The sequence below is a fragment of the Macrotis lagotis genome, chromosome 1 (genome assembly GCF_037893015.1).
Source record: "Macrotis lagotis isolate mMagLag1 chromosome 1, bilby.v1.9.chrom.fasta, whole genome shotgun sequence".
NCBI lineage: Eukaryota > Metazoa > Chordata > Mammalia > Peramelemorphia > Peramelidae > Macrotis > Macrotis lagotis.
In genome coordinates, this window is record NC_133658.1 from 182,398,520 (window position 1) to 182,421,241 (window position 22,722).

Consider the following 22,722-nt stretch of genomic DNA (forward strand, 5'->3'; position numbering starts at 1 on the left):
TTTTATTAGACTTTTGTACCAATTCGACTTTTTAGGAAATTGATTTCTTCAATTAATTTTTATCTTTTTCCTAATTAGTGACTATCTCTTTAAATTTTCTTCTACCTATAGTCAGTTCAGTTTGACATTCTGAGTTTGTTTTTTGTTTGTCTCTGTTGCTATAGCAGCATTCTATTATACTCAGGGTTCTTTTCTGTTTTTACTCATTCTTCTTTTTACTTCCTGACGTTCAGAGGTGAGCTTGCCTACTGGGGCACAAAATTTTTATCTTGGGAGCCAGTGTCCTGCCCTTCGGAGGAGGTGGTTTGCCATGATACTACTGTGTCCATAACTAATTAAACATTTTTTAGTAAAGATTAGTTAATCTTTTGTGTTGGAGTGGGAGTGTTCACAATGGATCTGCTGTGCCACTGGCCTAGTAAATCTGGAGCAAGGGGCCTGGCTTATTGATCTGGGGTGTGATTGAGGCTCAAGTTGGCTTGGGAAGATTATATTGTGATAACTCATATGAACTTTCACTTTTATTAGAAGAGTTAGAGGAGCATATAGAGACAAGGCACAGGTGGGAGTTGAATTTGAAGGGATAATATATTAAAAAGATGGAGTTAAGAGATGAGAGATGAGGATCCAGAGAAAGGGAAAGAGGGAGCTAAAATGGGGTAAGTTATTTCATGTAAAAAGACATAAGAAAAAGATTTTTCAGTGTAGTTCAAAATGGAGGACATGATGGGGAATGAGTGAGCCTTACTCTTCTCAAAATTGGCTCAGAGGGAATAAGTACACTCTCAATTGGGTATAGAAATGTATCTTACCCTAGAGGAAAGTAGGAAGGAGTTGGGATGGGAGAAAGGGAAAGGGAAGTGATAGAAGAGAAGGAAGATGTGGGTGAGGAATAACCTTATGGAAACTACTTTTGAAGGGAGAGGGTAAAAGCAGAGAGAGGGAAACAGAGTTAACTGTGGGATAAAATATTGAAATAAGTTTCTCTGATAAGACTTCACTACTCAAACATAGAGCTCTGAGTTAAATTTATAAAAAAAAATAAGAGCCATTCCCCAATTGATAAATGATCAAAAGATATGGTTCTCAGGGGATTATCAATGATCTGGCTCAAGACAGGTGTTAAAGTCTGATGATCAAGTATCTGTCCCAAGATAGGACAAAATGAGGCATACTTTTATTTGTTTTTGTTTTTTTGAGATTTCTCTTTTCTTGAGGGGGTTATGTTTCTTTTACAACTTGACTGTTGTGGCCATGGTTTTCATGATTATACATTACCAAATTATATTAAAAGCCTTGCTTTTTCTATGAGGGCCATTGGGGTGAGGGGGAGAGAAAACACAACTCAAGGTTTTAAAAATGAATGTGGAAACTTGTTTTTGCATTTAACTGGGGAAAAATATAAAATTAATCTAAAGGACCTTTTATAATGATTTAAACTGATTTTATAGTGACTTAGATGGTCATGACTATAGATAGTTTTAGTTTCTTCATCTGAGAATTGCCTTTTTTGTAATTTTTGGCCATTTATCTATTGGCAAGTTACTTGTGTTCATATAAATTTAACTCAGTTTTCTGTATATTATAGAAATAAGTCTTTTATTAGACTTTTGTACCAATTCGACTTTTTAGGAAATTGATTTCTTCAATTAATTTTTATCTTTCCTTTCCCAAATTATTGACTATCTCTTTAATTTTTCTTCTACCTATAGTCAGTTTAACATTCCAAGTTTGTTTTTGTTTGTCTCTGTTGCTATAGCAACATTCCCTTATAGTCAGGGTTCTTTTCTGTTTTTTGCTCATTCTCTTTATTTCCTGACGTTCATAGGTGAGCTCGCCTAGTGGAGTACAAAATTTTTTTCTTGGGAGCCAGGGCCCTAGTCTTGGGATGTGATGGTTTGCCATGATACTACTGTGTCCATCCCTAATTAAATGTTTTTAGTTAAGCTTAATTAAATCTTTTGTGTTGGAGGGGGAGTGTTCACAGCAGATCTGCTGTGCCACTGGTAAACCTGGAGCAAGGGGCCTGGCTTACTGATCTGAGGTGTGGTTGAGGCTCAACCTGGCTTGGGAAGATGATACTGGTAACTCACATGAACTTTCACATTTATTAGAAGAGTTAGAGGAGCATATATAGACAAGGCACATGTGGGAGTTGAATTTGAATGGATACTATATTAAAAATATGGAGTTAAGAGTTGAGAGACAAGTGTCCAGGGAAAGTGAAAGAGGGAGGTAAAATGGGGTAAGTTATTTCATATAAAGACATAAGAAAAAGGTTTTGTGGTAGAGTGGAAGATGGGGGACATGATGGGGAATGAGTGAGCCTTACTCTTATCAAAATTGGCTCAGATAGGGAATAATAATTATACTCAATTGGGTATAGAAATATATCTTACCCTTAGAGGAACGTAGAAAAGCATTGCAGTGGGAGAAAGGGGAAAGGGAAGTGATAGAAGAGAAGAAATACTGTGGAGGAGGAAAAACTTTATGGAAACTACTTTTGAAGAGAGAGAGATGGTAAAAGAAGAGAGAATGGAATAAATGGGGGAATGATAGAAATAAGATAGAGGGAAATACAGTTAACTATAGTAACTATGGGATAAAATATTGAAATGAATTTCTCTGATAAAAGACTTCCCTTCTTAAACATAGAGTGGTGAGTCAAATTTATAAAAAAAAAAGCCTTTCCCCAATTGATAAATCATCAAAAGATATGAACAGTTTTCAGAGGAGATTATCAATGCTGTGGCCAAGACAGTTCTTAAAGAGTGATGATCAAGAATCTAACTCATGGTGTCTAAGTACAAAATGAGGCATACTTTTATTTATCTATTTTTTGAGATTTCTCCTTTCTTGAGGGGATTATGTTTACTTTCACAACTTTATAGTTATGGTCATGTTTTTCATGATTATACATTTCCAAACTATATTAAATAACTTGCTTTCTCTATGAGGGGCATTGGGGTGAGAGGGAGAGAAAGCACAATTCAAGGTTTCAAAAAAAAAATGTGGAAACTTCTTTTTACATTTAACTGGGGGAAAATATAAAATTTTATTTAAAAGTCCTTTTATAATGATTTAAACTGATTTTATAATGATTTAGATGGTAATGACTAGAGATAGTTTTAATTTCTTCATCTGAGAATTGCCTTTTCATAATTTTTGGCCATTTATCAATTGGGAAATTACTTGTGTTGTTATAAATTTAACTCAGTTTTCTCTATATTATAGAAATAAGTCCTTTTTCAGACTTTTGTACCAATTTGACTTTTTAGGAAATTGATTTCTTCAATTAATTTTTATCTTTTCTTTTCCAAATTAGTGACTATCTCTTTAATTTTTCTTTTACCTATAGTCATTTTGACATTCTGAGTTTTTTTGTTTCTCTCTGTTTCTATAGCAGCATTGTGATGTAGTCAGGGTACTTTTCTGTTTTTGCTCACTCTTCTCTTTACTTCCTGACTTTCAGAGGTGAGTTCACCTACAGGGGTGGGTACAAAGATTTTTTTTTCTTGGGAGTCAGGGCCCTGGCTTTGGGAGGTGGTGGTTTGCCATGATACTACTGTGTCCATACCTAGTTACTCCTTTTTAGTTAAGCTTAGTTAAACCTTTTGTATTGGAGTGAGTGTGTTCACATCGGATCTACTGTGCCATTGGCCTGATCAGCCTGGACCAAGGGACCTGGATTACTGATCTGTGATGTGGTTGAGCCTCAGGTTGCATTCCCTCTTGCTTTGGACACCAGCTTTACTTGGCTCCCTTCCCCTTTCACCTAAGTCAGACAGACCTTTTCTGAGGTCCTTCTAATTTATTTTAAGCTGGAAAATTATTTTACACTTGTCCTTTATTTCTTTTTTTAATTACAAACATTTTTTAAATGTTTTAAATTTTTTTTAATTTTTTTATTGTTTTCTGTTACTCTTTTATTTTTAGGGTTCTGTCACTTCAGAATACATTTAGAGTCGTGATTTCAAGATGTTTTTGAGGGAAACTGGGGAAAGTACAAGCTACTTTCCAGCTCTTCACCATCCTTACTCTGCCTCTTAGGATTAGTCATTTATAAAAAGAGCCCTGTAAACCTAGGGGAGTTCGAATCTCACAGAATTAATAATTGTAGCTTCATACAACTTGAGGCTAATACAGATAAATATAAATTATAAAATATTAATATAGTATAGCCTTTAAATGAACATTAAATAGGTAATAATTCTGTTGCTATTTAAGGAAGAGTTATCTAAAATGTACTTTAGTTTTTCATAGACATTGGATAGTAAGCAATGGGACCTCTATGCTGTGCTCTAGAAGTAGAAGGGCCCCATAATATTGAATGGACTTCCTATGAAGCATTTACAGGGAGGTAGAAATATTAGTCAGATAGGATGGACAAGTATTTGTTCTCCATGTCATTGGAGAGAGAATATAAGCACTAAAGTAAAGATTTTTTTTTACCTCTGATGTCAATTAATTGACCTGTGAGTCTCTCTTCTGGCCCTCACTCCCCTTTATCTGTTGTTTTTCCACCTACTAGATTATAATCTCTCGCAGATCAAAGATGCACTTTATTCGCTTAACTCGGCGCCTGTTGTCTAGTAAGTAAACGCTTAATAAATGATTTTTCATTTGTTCATAAATGTATTGCTAAATATCCTTAAGTATTGTGTCTAAAAATGATACTCATAGTTTTTATAATATAAAAGTAGCCTTTGTGTTTCTGAAATATTTTAAAATATATTTTTATATAAATAGTAAAAAAAATTACTTTGTGGGTGTAATCCATCATTTTGTGAACTTTAAATGTTATATAATTGCTAGATATTATAATTAATAATTATTTTTATGATTTATTGATATCCCCTTGAATTATATACCAGCCTTAATTTTTCTTTAAATTCCTAAGAAATTACATCCTTTGTGTAGTTTAGAAATGTCTCCTATGATCTCCACAGACTACCCTGTTTTTAAGTATTTGGTATGATACCAATAGAAGCACAGGCACAATTTGGTATTAGATTATTTAACTACTTTAACATGAAATCCTCTATATGTTGGATAGTAGGAGGGGACCACTTCAAAACAAGGCCAATTTGCATGAGTGATGTCATCGGAGAGTCATTGTTGAGAGAATCACATAAAAGGGATTAATGAAGGTACCTGGAGCTGTAGTCATCTGTTGCTAGGTGTATTGTTTCCTTTAATAAACAACACAAGTGGCACTTCATTCCAAGATCTTTCTGTTTTGAATCACTGAGTATAAATTAGGATATAAGGTTTTTAAAACATGTATCAAAGTGATCAAGTTTTATTTTCTTATATTCAGTAAACATTGTTCTTGAGCTAAGATATCCAATTGTTCATTCCCATCTGTGTAACTCTCAATCACCTACTGAGGCAATTAAAACAATTATTATTTCCATTTTATTGATGATTAAATCAAAGTTCTGAAAGATTGTACTTTTCCCAGGATCATCCAGAAAGCATTTAACATGTAATTTAATTAAACTCCAGGGTTTACCATGTTATGACAGAAGGAAGAGTGTTCTGTTCCCAAAGGAGAGATCTGAGCAAAATTCACTAGAACATTCTACTCAGGGAGAAAAGTAGTGCTTTCAGTTTGGGTGGGTGGGATACAGTCATGTTTCATGGAGCAGGGAGCCCTTCAGTGACAGACCAAAAGAAGAATTTTTTAATGGCAGGGTTAAATAAGTGAGTTTCTAGGGGGGGGCGGGGAGTGGGGATGGAGGCTGGAGATGTGCTGAAAGACTTCTTATGAAGCCCCTGGTATTGTGACCAGGGTCTACATGCATGAAAAAGCACAAATGAGGGAGGGTTTGCACTTTACATTAAAAGTAGAGGATTTTAGATTTAGTTCTAGAAGGCATCATCCTCCAGCCTACTCATTTTATAGATGAGGAAAATGAAACAGATTAATTTGATTTTCTAAGGTCATACTGATAGAAGCACAGGCTTAATTTGAAGCGAGTTCTCAGATGTCAAATCTGGTGACTTTTCCTGTGAGTAGAAGAGGGACACGTGTATTTAGGATAGCAAATGAAAGTGTTTCCTATTGGTATATGGAGCTTCCTGAGGAGGAAACTCTCTGTACTAGTCCATGGTGACATTTTCTTTGCAATGGATAGGATTATGTATCAGAGATGGGAAATAAATCTAGATCTTGCTAAGGTCTGGTGAGGTGTGTTTGTGTGTGTGTGTGTGTGTGTGTGTGTGTGTGTGTGTGTGTGTAGTTGTGTTTGCATGTGTGTATGTGTTTTTGTGTTTGCATGTAGACTCTTCAGGCACTTTATGATACTTGGCCATTAAAATGTAGTGGGGAAAGCATCCCTAAAATCTGTCCATCCAGTCAGCTTCCCTGTTTCTGCCAATGGTTCTTTTTTGTCATTTAACCTGATATGTTTGGAAAGTATAGCATCAGCTACAGTCAGTGCTGAATGAATGCCTGCTCCCTTCCCACCTTGACTATCACACTTAACTTTCTATGCAATCACATTTCCATCAGTCTCCTCTCTAACATCCATACATACATACACAACCACATGCACAAATACAAAGGCACAGATAACCCCACAGGCACATACACAAACACACAAGCACACATCTACAGACACCAACACAATACATATACACAAAGATACAAAAGACAGACAGCCCCACACACACACACACACACACACACACATGCACAGCCACACACACCATGCACACAATACAAATACACACATGTACACACAACACACAAGTATACAAAAACACAAATACACACAAGCACACAATCACAAATACAAATTCACACATACACATGTAATACATACAGACAAAACTCAAACACATCCATATAAACACATACCAACCCACATGCACATACCCCAAAATATACATAAACAAACACAAATACAAACACATACACACAAAGCACACATATCTACAGACACATGCACATATACACATATATACATGTATAATACAAACACGTACAAACACATACATTCAAATACTCACTCATATGCACTCAGACATATAAACACATACACTCAACCAAAGAAATGTACACACAAACATTTATAGCCACAGATGCATACAAACAACACATTCACTCATATAACACTAACACATACTCTAGCCATGCACACAAACCAGCATATACATACGGACCAAACAAATGTGGGATCTTCTCCATCTGGGCTTCCCAAAACCAATGAAATCTCAAGTGTAGACTCCCATCTCTCCATCACCAAATTAGGTTTCATGCCCAGAGATTTAATGTCAAGGGATTTTTTAAAGATGTAATTGAAAGGGACGGCTAGGTGGCACAATCGCTAGAACACCAGCTCGGGAGTCAGGAGCACCAGAGTTCAAATCTGTCCTCAGACACTTAATAATTACATAGCTATATGGCCTTGGGCAAGCCACTTAAGCCCATCTGCCTTGCAAAAACCTAAAAAAAAAAAGATGTAATTGAAGCCAAGTTGTTAGTTGAATATTTTTTTGCTATTCCCCCTTTTTCCCCTTTTGTCATCTTACAAGAGATAGCCCTTTGTTGTCCCCATCAGTTTTTAAATGTTTTTCAATGAGGTTTCAACTGTACAACTTGTTAAAAATTAAATATTGTAAATCTAGCACAAGGGAATTATCCATATTCTGAGGGCCATTTAAGGTATCTCACATGCATATCAATAGAGAATTTGGCCTATTCTACTGATTAGCCCTCAATTATGTGGTTAGCCCATCTTTCTTTTTTAATGGTCATAATTTTTTTTTTTTGCTATTTCCTTTATGGAACTTCTGTTTAATTCCTTCTCATCTACCTTCCAGTGAATTGGAATATGCAAAACAAAATATCAAGCCCCTATATCCCTTTGCTCTTATTGGAGAAAATAGACTAACTCTTGAATTCAAGTCTTTAAGTGTCTTAATTCAAGGATCTCTGTGATAATAAAGCTACTTCCTATAATATATTAAGAGGGAAATATTTTATCTGGAGAACTGACTTTTTGTATTAAGGTCAAGGAATTTGTATTGGTTGTCTTAGGCCTTCAAATAAAAGTTTAAAATGATGAAAGTAGACTAAAACTCAGGACAATGATGTTTTTTGTAGGGTTTGCCATTTTCCAAAGAACTTTACAATTATTTATTAATACAACTAGTCCTTGGAATTGGGTGACTTTGAACACAAGGAAGCTATAATAGAGAATTACCAAAGAACTCAATTCCACCCTAGTTTGTTGGCAGAATTTGATGTTTGAAATTCATCCTTTTGTAGCCTCTTATCTAGTAATACTTTCTAAATAGAATTTTTTAAATGATAGAACATTTTGATTTTCCTTAAGATAGAATAAAATCCAATAGTACCCCCCTTGCCTAACAATATCCTATTTCCTGAAAATTAACTTCAAAAATGCACATTTTCTTTTTGAGACCTGGAAGCTAAAATGTGATTGATTTGCCAATAATAATAATAGAAATCATAAGAGTTGACTTTTATGTAATGATTCCAAGTTTGCAAACACCTTTCTCTTTTGAGATGACCATGAAGGATTATCACTAAATAAGAATATTTTGTAGCACACTATAGCCCTAACTGGTATACACATTTATAAATGGTTTTTGCATAATAAACTCAGCAGATTAAATAGGTTGAGGAAGTAAGATCTCAATAGCTGACTTACATGAAAGTGAATAAATTTGTATGTAGTGCTAAAATAAAATCTTGCAATGAATATGGCCTTACTTTGACATATCAATATTTGGTCTGCAGTTCAACTACACATGAGCCTAAGACTGCACTGCATGGTGCAAAATCCAAATGATTTATTTTGGAGTTACCAGTTCATTACTGAATCTGCCCAACCTGCCCAGATGTCCTTCAGGTCCTAGGATGCGGACTTATTTTTTAGTTACATTTACTTAGGAAATGTTACTGAGTATACATTTGGTGGTTCTCTGATGGAGAATACTACAACAAATGCATGTTAGGTTCTCTAATCTTTACAAAACATGAAAATAAATATATTAAAATAATATTTGGTTAATGTGCGGTAATCTGAAAAGGAGTAAACTTAAGTTAGTACTACATAGAAGAAAGCTGTGAATGCTAGGCAAAGGAAAAGAACTTGACAAATATTTATCTACACAGTTCTTTATTCAAGAAATAATAGAGAACCTTTAGAGATTTTTTGTACAAAGGAGTTTTGTGGCCAAATCATTGAATAAAATTAGTCTGGCAGAAAAATGGATAGGGTTGTTTTATGTCAGGGGCACTTCCTATGGCATTGCCAAGACAACAAGGTGGGACTCAAAATTCAATAAATCTAGAAGTCTTTAAGGGGTGAATTAATTATATGTTTGATCAAAGATAGCTCACAAATGATGCTATAAATATCCAGATGACCCTTGGCAGAAAAATATTCCTTACTAATGTAATCTATTTGAAATCTTTCCAGATTTCCCTTCCTCCTCTTGCCCTCATGCACCTAGTGCCCTCTGTCCTAAACTACCTAGTATTTAACTGTTTTGCATTTACTTATATTTATCACTTCTTATTTATTCTGTACATTTATGCATATATAAATATACATATATATATAACAAATCTATATATGTATATCTATATATAGGTATTCTGTCATCTCCATTAGAATGTTTCTTGAGAGTGGCGATACTTGTTGATTAAGAGTGATTGAAAGGGTGAGACTGTAAAAATATCAATTAGCAAATAATTTCAATAGTCTACATAGGAAATGGGGCAGTTAGGTGAGGTATGCAGTGGAGAGATTGCTGGGCCTGGATCAAGAAGACTCAACTTCCTCAATTAGTGAGCCTAGACAAAGTCTTTGTTTGCCTCAGTTTCCTTACCCAGAAAATGAGCTGGAGAAAGGAATGCCCAAAGTACTCTAGAATCTTTACCAAGGAAACAATCACAAGTCAGACATGACTGAAAAACAGTTGAACAACAACAAAGTAGGAAGAAATAAGGGTCTCTATATAAGGAAGTATATAAAAGTCAATAAACATTCATTAAGTCCCTGCTCTCAAAGGGCTCACAATCTAATGCAGGAAACAACAAGCAAATTTGTACAAACTCTAAACAGAAAAAATGGAAAAATAATTAAATGAAAGATGGCATTATAATTAAGTGGTTGAAAGAAGGTAAAATTTGAGTTGGGAAACCAGGGACAGAGATGAGGCAGAACATTCTAAGGATGGGGGAGAATCAGAGAAAAGGCCTGGGTTCATCTCTTAGGAGATGAATGACACTGAAATGAAGAGTATATAGTGGGGAAGAAGGGGAAAGACTGGCAAGGTGGTAGGATGGGGCAAGGAACTAGGTTATGAAAGAGACTGGAAAGGGTAAATATCAGAGATTTCTATGGTGGCAATGACAGTCTTTGGCAATTGGCTGGACAAGAGAGGTGAGAAAAGGAAGTGTTCTAAGTGATAAAGTTTCTTGATCTCTGCCCTGTAGAACATTTCATGATTATTAGTATAGTTATTCAGTGGTTAGCAACAGGACTTTGAAGATCACTTTTAAAAAGGAGAGTGCTGGGAAAGAGTGGCTGCAGATCAGTCCCTTAACACTAGCTTATATCTATTTAATTTGTTAAGGTCAAAAAGTCTTTATTTCAGGTTTACTAAATTAAAGGTTATTCTACGCATTGGGAAAAATGTGAATGTGCTTATACACTTAATGTTTTAAAGTACAATTGACTTTTGAGGCTGGAGATAAAGTAAGACTGTGGTGTTTTTCATGGTAGAGTTGCTATGAATTGCATATACAAGAAATCTCGTGTTTTTGTGGTCATTAGACACAATCTGTAGAACTTAAGGCCCTACAGCAGTAATCAGTGTTGAGGAAAATTCTTTCAGTAGACATTAGGCAATAAAATAGAATATTTTATCATATAGTAATTGTCTTTAATGGATAGGAGTATCTTAATTTGCTGTTGGAAGTTCTTTAAAAGTACTATAGTGGAAATATTAAATTTGTTTTATTGACCTTACTTGATAGTATCTTGCATTTATATATATATATATGTATAATATATAATATATATATATAATATATAATTTAAAATTGTATCTTTTATTTAAACTCATTTGACTTTCTGAAATGCTTTGTTGTTGGCCTAGACATATCATTCATCTGAGTCAGGAAAACTAGGGTTCAAATTCAGTCCTGGAAAATTACTAGCTGTGTGGCCTTGGACAAATCACTTAATCTGTGCTTTATTTTCCTTGTCTTTAAAATATAGATAATATTTTATTTCATAGAGGAGTTGTATAGGGTTAAAGTCTATATATTTTATGTATGTATGTATGCATATATAATATGTATAGATATATAAATTTTATATATCTGCACATATACATCATATACATAACATATATATAAATATAAAATTCAATAGTCACTGGAGTTTAATAATGAATTTAGTTTTGGACATGTTGTATTTAAGATGTCTAATGAACATTTAGTTCTGTCTGAAAGGCATTTGGAAATAGCAAGATTGGAGGGCAGCAGAGAAGTTAGGATAGGTTAAATAGATTTGAGAAACAGCATAAATGAGCTTACCAAATAAAGTGGAATGGAGGCAGAAGAGAAAGTCCAGGAGAGCCTTGGGGGTGGGGGGAGACCTTAAGTGATGGTATTAGGAGAATCAAGAAGTTGGTACATGATTTTTTGTTACACAGATGTTCATACACTCAATGCGGCATCTGATTTCCTGCTGCTGCTCATGCTAATTTTGGCCTAACCAGAGAAAATGTAGGTTCCCCAGTGTCCAGCATCACACAATCCATATGTGAAACCATCAGCTATAGTAAATAGAGAAGTTTTGAATGCTGTGGTTAAGTTCATTTATCTTGGCAGTACACTTTTCAGATGATGAAGTTGACACATTGCTAGAGTTAGATTAGTGTTTGGGAGGTTTTGAAGGAAGGTGTGGGAAAGAAGAGGTGTTAAACTGCCTCCCAAACTGAAAGCCTACAAAGTTGGACTGAATTCATTGTTGTCTGAAGATTTTTCTGAAGAATTGTGGAAATGATTACATAACATGGAAGAAACTGGCAAAGGTCCACCTAGCAGAGCTCCTTGAGCCTGTGCTTCATGAGCAAAGAAGTGTAGGAGCTTAAAAGAAACATGAGATTTGCAAGTCCAGAGAATCCATCTCCACCTCAAATATTCACATGGACCATTTGTGCCCAACCTGTAGTAAAGCATTCTGAGCTAGTACTGATCACCTTACAGTCTGCCACCTATAAATTGACTCCAATATAGTGTTGTCATTTTGGTCCTCTTTGAGAACAAAGGACAACAACCTTATTTAGGTTACCAATCTCAATTTTAGCCAGACTTCAAATTGTTTGTAAAAGAACTCTCACCCCAGGATGTCTGTTGGGATAAAACAAAATAAGTATTAAAGTTGTTAAACCTTAATGATCAATCTAAATTTCATCTATTGATTTGTTTCCTTTTTGCCCAAGACAAATGCTACTTTTCTTTCATCTTTATTTTAAATAACAAAAACTTTAATTTTCTATTTTGTTGATTTAAAGTCAGCGTTTAATGGACCTGTTACCAAATGGAATATCTAATGTTGAGAATTAAGTATTTGTCAGCAAGTATCTTATCTCATTTGTTAACTGACTGGACACCAGTTACTGGTGGTCTGTGCCCAACGCCACTTTAGATCTTGAGAAAGCCATAGGAGAAGTGTAAGCCATTGTCTCTTCTCTGGGGGAGCTCATGATCTAGAGAAAATGTTGATATAGAAAAATAGCATCTAAGAAAAACTGAATTTTGCCCAGGCATTAATCTACATGCTGTGGTAGTTCAGAGTTAGTCAGTATACTTTGAAGGATAAAGATTTATGCTTCCCTATCTATCAGAGAATTGGCTACAGACTTAACATCCGATTAGTATAGCATGTTGTAGCCTAGGGCTAGCCAGTCTCATTTTGATTAAGACAGAACACTAGTTTATTCCGATCCAACACAATAAGAGTTTATTAAGCATCTACCATGTGGAAGAGGTCCTAGAGATAGAAAATACCTGCTGTTAAGACTTTTCTATTTGTAAAGTGGGATGGGGATATATTCAGTAAACAGACAAGTGTATGAGTGATGACAAGAGGAAGGAGAAAGCAATATCAGAGGTTTTAGGAATGGCTTTCCATAAGAGATGGCACATGAGCTTTTAGCCTTGAAAGAAGTCAGGAATTGTAAAAAATGGTGTAGGGGGCAGTTCATTAGAGGTCTGATGATAGCCTAGGCAAAGGACTTACAAGAACATAGCCTTGGAGTTGGATGAATCAAGGCAGACTCAAGTTCAGAGATCTATATATTGGAAGCAGAATCTGAAGTTAGGTCTTCCTGACATGAAATCTACCACTTCTCCACAATGCCACCTTGCTCCCTCACTGCTAAAGGTAGATAGAACATGATGTTTCTCAAACAGAAATAAGAACAATTTGGCTAGAAAGGAGACCCTTATGATTTGGAATACTAGGCATGAAATGGCAGATGAGTCAGATTGACCTGTCATAATACAGAATAAGAATGTCAGCATCCTTGGAGACTGTAAAAGCCATCTTCACAAATTGCCTACTAAAAATGTTCATTCTATCAAAATAAAAAACAAGAGGTCCTTGTGACCCATCCTGATCTAGCATTATTTTTTTTTCTTTTTCTCCCTCCTGATTGTACTCATCGGTATATCATTACACTTGAACATGACAGATGATCTCATATGCTGTCAGGGAGAATGTAGGTTCCAAGGAATTGAAAAGAAAATCATCACATGTTGATTATATTCCTGATGACAGTTACAAATGAAATGTGTTAATATATTAGTTAATAGGCACATGGTTTGAGGAAAATATTCAGGAAAATAAGCTTGCTAAATGAACCTTTAACATACAAACAATTCTAAGCTTTGGTGTTGAAAACATAATGTTCCAAGGGAGAGTAGGGGGATGGGGAGATATCTGAAATTGAATTCTATCCAGGCTTCAGGGAGAAATAAAATTCTTACCTTCATGAAAAACAGGCATTTGCTTCTCATCCCCTCCCCATTTTCCTTAATATATGCTAATGAAAATGGAAATGTTGAGGAAGAAGATAGCTAAAGCTAATGAGAGAACCTTGAATTTCTATGGTAGGTTTCTGGGAGTCAACTAATTAGATGATAGCCTTGGGAGTAGACTGGAGATAGGGAAACAATGGAAATGGTTATATATTGGAATGTTTTTCTATGTGGCTAATGATAGCATCTAAGCATGATTTTAAAAAAATTGTTAACAGACTTTGAGTTATACCAGGCTGTTGTTGCACAGGAGTGTGATATTCAGGAAGCAGAAGTCTGGGAAGCCATTGTAGCAAATAATGCTCACATTTAAAAAGAACCCTTGTGATTTCACAAGGTATTTTCCTCATAGCAACTCTTAATTTGTAAGTGGGACAACTGGGAATCTTAGGGTGGAGGGAAATGGGAAGGCAGTAGGAGAAATACTCTTGGGTTCACATGTAGAAATACTTTTACAGGTTAATTTATGATATATGTCTAGTTGTACAAATAGTCTCAGAATAGAAAGATATCTTAGAATCCATCTATAATAGTTCTATTGACACCTATCCAAAGGATTATCTCCTATATCCTCTTAAAGTGGTCCTCCAACCTTTGTTGGATCTTTGGTGGGGGTGGGGGAGGAGAGGACAGAGAGCAAAGAGATCACTATCCTCCAACCAACTCCATTTCAGTTTTGATCTGTGTTCATTTTTAGTTTTCATTACATCAAACTTAATTTGCCTCCTTTCAACTTCTACCATTTGCAACTATTTCTGATATCTAGGCCAAATAAAACCAAAACAATCCCTCTTCTTCCCAACAGCTTTACTTTATTTTTATTTTTTTTGACTTTTGCCAAGTAATGGGGGTTAAGTGACTTGCCCAAGGTCATACAGCTAGGTAATTAAATGTCTGAGTCTGGATTTGAATTCAGGTCCTCCTAACTGAAGGGTCAGTGCTCTATCCACTGTGACACCTAGATGCCCCACATCATATGCTTTAAACAGTGTTTTAAACAGTTATCAAATTCATTCTAAATCTTCTCCAGGCTTAACATTTCCAGTTTAATCAACTGAACTTCAAGTGTGTGTGTTCTTGGTTGACCTTCTCTGAGTGAGCTCCAGCTTGTCACTGATGGTGGCCAGTAGTAGAGTGAAGGATAATCAATTATTCCATCAATAAGAATTTTTTTTAACGAATTTTATTATGTTCCACTTTAGTAAGTGCTTAATAAATGATTTTTGACTAATAAATTGTGTGTTCAACTGAGGATACTAATAACATTCTGTAATGTTGTAAAGTCTTTGTTCTAAAGGATTTCCTATTTTAATGGCAAAGATGATACACAAATAGCTATGTCCATGTAAGATATATAATGAGTTGATGGAAAGATAATCTTTTAAGGAATAGGCAATGGCACTTGTGCCAATAACTAAAAATGCATATTAGGAGTTGGACAAGTCCCTTACATCCTTTGGCAACTAGTTGTAAAAGTCTTCCCAGTTTGTGAAAGTAGAGGAGAAAAAAATTAATAACCAAAGAAATTAACAATCTAGGTTGCTAGATTGTGGATATTCCATATTCTAGATTTAAACCTTTAATAATGCTTTACTCATGAAATCTTTTAAGATCTAGATCTTGACTGGTGTGAAGAGAGCTTTCCATTGCTGTCATACATGGTTCCAAAAGGATGCCACCACATTCTTATTGAGGCTGGTCCTTGGACAAATGAATTCTGTCATCATAACCCCACTCAAAGTCTTGACAGTTTGGTTAAACACCTCCCATAGCATATACATCAAGGGCATAATCTTCATCACCTTTATTCTACAATGAAACAATGCTGTAGAACTTTATAAAGTTTCTGGAAATCCAGAGTAGCAAAATAAGTCTTGTTACCCTGAATCTGAATTGAAATCAGATTTGTTAATTACTTTTTATTGATTTGACATTTCTCCCTTTATTAAAAGATGAAAAAAATTATAGCCTTATCACCAGGTCCTTCTCAGCTAAAATCATGTAACATTGTATCTGTTAAGCAGGATATAATTTATTTGCTTAAAGTAGAGTTCCATTTAGACAAATTAGCCTCTTGAACAATATCCATGTTAATTGGGTTTGACTGTACTATATATTCATTACAGAATGAAACTTGAAGTTTTAATTGTAGAGAATTGGTCTAAATTTGTTTTTTAAAAAGGAAAAATCTAAACTAAATAAAAGCTCAAAAAGCATTTTCTTTTACCCATTCTATTTAAATGTTAAAATAATTATGAGTTGATAGTAACCATATGAATATAATACATATATCATAGAAAACCCTTTTTTATTTAGTAGTGGTGAGTATGGAGAGAACTTCCATTAGGCATATGGAGATAGGCCAGGCCTCTGGGATCCATGCTGTAGTCATTTTAGCTACCAGTTCAGGAAATAATACTGCCCCATCCCATACCTATGGCACTGTAGGAAAACAATCAAGTCTAGTTCATTATGAGGCTTAAATTAATTGGAGCATTTGAAGATCTGTCAAATAGGGTGGTTTTGCATAGGACAGAGGAATGTGATATATTTGGAGGGGCTCCCTATTATTTTTACTTAGCTGCTTTTTATATCCGAAGAACTAAACACTAGTAACATTTACCCCAGCCAGATAACTGATAAAAAACAAAGAATTAAAATGAATTCCTTACCATAAATCAAATGAGACTTGAGCTGAGAGACAGGATAATAAAAGAATAGTTAAAGAGCAAATGTAAAACTATTGGGTTGCAGCTTGAGGGGAAATGGTTTATATCCATTGATTATATCCATTGATCGAAAGAATTCTAGATCTCTTCTACTGTAGAATTCTTAACTACAGCATTCCCTGGTGGCTGTCATAGAAAGATATGGATAATGCTGAAGATATGCTCTCACCTGGCATTAGAGCTGAGACTAGTGGGAGACTGAAATCCCTACTTAAAAGTGCTATAGTCCACCCCTAGAGAAGGTACTATTTCCAGAGCTATGATGGAGATAACTGAAAAGTCTGAGAGGTGTAGATCTCATCACAACATTTCTCAGTGAATGATGAAAACATTTTTAGGTGGCCCTGGACATGCCTTTGTAACTAAAAATAAACCAGAAATATAAGAGATGGGAATATTCAGTAGAGAGTATTCCAAATTAGCAATATACAGAAGTAGCACTATGATGTCTTCAACCTGAATTGACCCTTCTGAATGCATGCTCTGCTTACACGTTTTCTGTCTTTCTTAGGAATGTCTTGTTTGTCTTTGTTCCCCATGTATACCTACCTGCCCCACCAATTCTTGTGACTATCCACAGTTCCTACAGAGGGTCTGCATATTTGTGTAAGCTTCAGGTTAATTGGCAGTAATATTTTGTTATTTTGCTACTGTGTTAATTCATTACATTCCTGTTTTATAGTCCTTTGACTAGTAAAAGTGAACACAGCTGGTGGGGGCTCATGAGCTATAGTTGAGAAGATGCTGGCTCCAAAAGGATTTTTTTTTTAGCCTGGGAGAGCTTACTGGAATACTACCAATGATTGGGTGGGGGCTGGGTACAACACTGTAGAATGAAGAAGCAAAAAAAAAATACATATGAGTAGTTGAGATAATAAGTGGCATGGAATTTTTAGAGGGCCTGGTTTGAATGATTAAGGAAAAGAATTCCTTAGAAAACTTAGATTTTGACTAGGTAATATATTGTTAAAATTAATAGGTAGATGGGGCGGCTAGGTGGCATAGTGGATAAAGCACTGGGGGCTCTGGAGTCAGGAGTACCTGGGTTCAAATCCGGTCTCAGACACTTAATAATTACCTAGCTGTGTGGCCTTGGCCAAGCCACTTAACCCTATTTGCCTTGCAAATACCTAAAAAAATAATGGGTAGAAAAGCTCACAGGGAATACAAGGAAATTGATCATTTGCCCTTCACAATGGTTATCTTCTGGATTTCTCCTCAAACATTTGTCATAACTCTTACTTTTCAATATAAAACTGATCATTGTGAGTTTGACTAAAATGAATAAATATCATTAACTCTAATTACCTAATTCAAAAATTCACTTTTGTTGAATAAAGTATTTATTTTTAGAAGTACATGTTTGTGAAATGAAATACTATATTTTGATGTCATGTCAGCTAATAAAATATGTAAAAAATAACACAAGCAGATTGACCATTTTGAGCCTTTGATTATGATACCAAACTTGAGACATAATAAATTAGTGCCATAAAATCTCAATGAATGTGAAGGTATTAAAACACATTCATTTAGTTTTTTTTTTTAATTTGTTAAGCCCTGAGAATTCAAATTCAATAGTGAAATGTCCCTCACCTTCAAGAAACTCACATTCCTATAGCAGGATACAATACACAAAGTGATCAGTGTAATAAAATTCAGAGTTTTGACATATATAATTCTAGGAGATAATTTCATAGAAACATTTCTTAACAAACCACGGTGTTCTGTCCATGTGAAGGGGAGATGCCTGGTTGCAATGCTTATTGTTCACTGAATTTCTTTACTGTTGTTTGCTAGTTTGTCTTGTTTAACTCTTTGTGAGCCCATTTGGGGTTTTTCTGGCAGGAATACTAAAGTGGTATACCAATTCCTTCAGGAAACTGAGGCAAATAGGGATAGGTGACTTGAGAGTCACACAGTAAGTGATAGAGGTCACATTTAAACTCAAGTCTTCCTGACTCCAGGCCAATCACACTCTCCATTGTCTCACCTAGTTGCCCCATGTTCTATCTATATCCTTCCCCACCGGAGGCTTATTAGGAAATAAAGGAAAAATGATAGCATTGAAATTGCAGCTTTATCTCAGATGCTGTGCTAAAAGCTTTAAAAATATTAAATCATTTAATCTTGATAAAAAAAATAACCCTGTGAGGTAGGCAGATAGAGATTAAGCTAATTAAGTGTCTGATTGGCTCTACTAGAACTCAGGTTATCCTAATTGATCCCCCCACCTCCAATTACTTAGAGGGACCTCAATATTTTTCCCAAGTTTTGGGAGATGGTGGCAAGTTGCTTGAAAATGAATCCCTTTTCAGGGTCTCTGGGTAATGAATTATTGAATACTGCACAATCTAATTGGGACCCCAAGAAAGAGTTAACCTCCTGAGAAAGTTAGGATCCCTCTTCAATTGCATGCATTTTTTTTCCATGTTGACCATGCATAAGGAAGAGTCAGTTGCCTGACTCATCAGACATGATCTGGCTCTTCCCCCTTTCTTTGCTTTGAACAATTCAGAATCCTTCCACATTTGAAGAGAAAGTTTCATTCCAACCACATAGGAAGATGTCTGAAGAAGCCCAAGTATTTGTAGCCCCATATCTAGCCATAGTATTCCAGTCACTCATTCTAACATAGCCAAGACGGTTACTTTTCCTAAAGGTGATAGAGTTTTAATGACTTTTAGCCAATTATAGAGAATTGGGGGCAAAGGTTGGAGTCATCTTCATGAAAAGGTTGTGAGATATAATATCTGTTTAAAAAAAGGGGGAATCTCTGTGTTCACTTTTCAGAATCTTAGCTCAGAGTGATTTGCATCCTCACTCCTCAACAATCAGAATGCATTTTATTTATGGTATACTTAATTGCTTTTGTTGAACAAGATGAAAACAATTAAAACTAATTTTCATCAGAGTTTAAGCTGCAGCTTGTCCATCATTAGCGAGGAAAAGTGAGTGAATGGGCATAATTAGGGATGGCTATTTTTATTAACTGGTGGATCTGATTGGGTTTTATGGGTAACCTTTGAAACAGAGAGCACTATAAAAGTAAAATGATGGCATTTCACTCTTAATTTGTCTTTTGCATATGAGGGATGGCTTCTATTTGGCACCTGGTATTAAATGGGCCATCTGTCTGCTGGATTCCTTGCTGAGACTAGATGTATGTTTTATAGTAACATGTGGGTGTGTGGGGAGGAAACCTCTGTTAGCGTCCTTTCTAATAAGGTCATATCTGTGTGATATCTGAAGACTATTGGAGCTAATGATGGAAGGCATACACCTTTATTCAGCCCTTCTTCCTCTGTGCTTTAAAAAAAATATTAGTCAACACCAGGAGGATAGCTTTTATCCTTCCTATATGTCAGTATTCATTCATTCATTCATTCCTATTGAGGATGTGTGATTTATGCTAAGGATGAATACTGGATAATTTGCTGCTGTCTAATGCTTTTCCAAGCGCCACTTCCAGGAGAGTGGTCAGATCTCTCTTTCATTGCTGGTTTAAATATTTCTACTCCAAACCCATGGGTGTATCAGAGAACAAATGTGACTTTATGAATTCACACGTTCTAACTATTTAATCTCTCATTAATTGTTCTTACCTACTGTTTTTACCCTAGACTCTTTCTCCCAAGCAATTAAGAGAATACTTAATACTCCAGTAGGTACTGAGCTTGATGGAAATAAGACTTCAGTTTTATTTTTTCACTTGATTCCATTCACCTTGCTTGAGTATTTTCCCCTCTAGTACCAATATTTCATATCCCACCCTTCCCCCAAGCTTTGAATAATGATTCATTTATAAGGAAATGAGTTTTAGTTTTTGGATTACTTACTAAATTCTTTCTTTTCTTAAAATTTCCTTTAAATCATTAATCCCTTAATTTTTTTTCACCCTTAATAATCATTTTCCTCTATTTTTGCCCTTTGAAGATGGCAATTTTTAAAGACTTTTTTGTCTAGTTCTCTTAAAATAAGGGTTAGATTAATTTATAATAGTGTTTTCTCCTATCCAGACCACTAAGTTTAGGTAATTTCAAAAGTGTCTATATTCATAAATAGAGTAGAAATTACTTTCTGTATTACTTACTGCCTATTTTTACTGTAGCTAGGTAATAATCACAATTATATAGATTAACTTTGCATTGCTGAATCTTTACTTTCTACTCTCAATATCTCATCTCTTAATCATTTGCAAATGATTTAGGAGAATCATTTTTAAACATTTACTAACATATACACACATGTGTATGAGTGTGGATATGATATTCCCATACCCACACCTGTATCTATCTATCTATCTATCTATCTATCTATCTATCTATCTATACAAATACATACATATACATCTATATTTGTAAATATTCATATATATGTATATATAATATATATATATATATATTTGAGAAAGTCAGACTATTTTCTTTCTCTTAGTATTTACATTTTTAAAGAGACTCTGGACTTTCCCTCTTTCTTCGCTCTATTTTCCTCTATAATAGAAAAGAAAAACAATTATCAGTTTCTTCCCCTTCCCTTGCCAAACTTATAGAAAGATTGAATAAAAAAGAAAATAGACACAATCCTCTGAAAAGGAAAGGAAGAATACAGCATTTCTCTTGAAGAATTCCATATTGTATAAACCTTAAAATAATACAATGAATTAGTGTTGGTGTTGTTGTTATAGTCAAGTTCAATATAGCTCATGAAAATCATTTATTAATTAACAAGAAAGAGTACATAGGGAAGTAGAAATTAGTAAGATTCTTTATCATAATTTAATAGTGTGTGTTAATTATTTCAGGTGATTTTTTTTTAAAAAATGTGATTTAAAATATTTTTCTTTAGAAGTTGTGATCTTTAATGATGGGGATTGGAGTACCACAATCGTATTTCTTAGGATTTAGCTTCATCCCAATGGATGCACTAAACAGTAAAATTCAAATAAAGACCTCTTTTAGTTGAGTGTTATGTATTCAGAAGTCTAATTTTGGGAGATAGTTTTGCCCAGCTGGGAAATTTGAGTTTCCATGAAGATTAAACCAAGTGGAGCAGTTAGTGGAGTGTTTGGGAATTGACATTGGGAAATGAAAAATCTTTAGTTGAAAACAGAACTCTAAAGAGTTTTGCAGTGGTTGGTAGCTTTGGGGTATTTAAGAGATCTCCATTGATAATGAAATGCAGAGAGGCAGTTTTTAAGGTGAGGCAAAATTGTGTATTGTTTTAATTTAATTTTTGTGATGGTGTTTTATAGATCTTAATAAGTTTAAATCATAAAGCTTGGGCATGTCAAGAAATGATGGATCTGCTCTCCTGATAAGGGAAGATGGGTAGGGTCATTCATGATCATTGTTTCTCCCAACAGTCTGTTTTATGGGTGCCAGATGAATAAACATCTCTAGCGCATGCCTAAGACCAGCAGAGATGGAGAACTAGCTGGAAGGGGTTAGTTTTTTGGTGACATTTCCAAATAAGATTTGATAAAGCCCTTAAATTCATTTCCACAAATAAAACAAGCCAAATCAGACAGATGCAGGTCCAATTGTCAGTAGTGATAGACAAGAAAGCCCAACTCCCTTACTAAATGTTATGTGAAGTCCTGGGTCTGATAGGTTGGATCATAGACCCTGGGTACATATGCCAAGGTATTTGGGAGTATGTTGGGGCTCTTAAGGGTCAGTTGCTAATTTTTCAATGTGAACAGTATTTATGCAATGCTATAGAATCTGGGGTTGGTTAATTGTTTTGTTGATTGTTTAGCCTTAAGAAAATGACGGAGAAAATGTGAATAATGAAGATGAAACTTAAAAGTGTGTCATGTATACATTTTCTTTTTGGAGAGTCATTTTTAAACATTTACTAGCATACCTATGTTATCAGAGGAAAGTAAGTAAA

General features: G+C 34.9%; 1 protein-coding gene across 3 annotated transcripts in view; it reads left to right on the forward strand.

The window, feature by feature from the left end:
* The first annotated feature begins 201 nt into the window (after positions 1 to 201).
* PAK5 (p21 (RAC1) activated kinase 5) overlaps positions 202 to 22,722 on the forward strand; it is a 152,228-nt gene continuing 129,707 nt past the window's right edge. The window contains exons 1-2 of one of the 3 annotated variants that reach the window (XM_074209458.1): positions 202 to 235; positions 4,532 to 4,592. In XM_074209458.1, the coding sequence (XP_074065559.1) occupies positions 4,556 to 4,592 (37 nt within the window). In that variant the 5' untranslated portion in view covers positions 202 to 235; positions 4,532 to 4,555. Of the gene's footprint in view, positions 236 to 1,804; positions 1,829 to 2,060; positions 2,085 to 4,531; positions 4,593 to 22,722 lie in introns of those variants that run through there. The other 2 variants (XM_074209459.1, XM_074209457.1) reach the window with 2 other exon arrangements.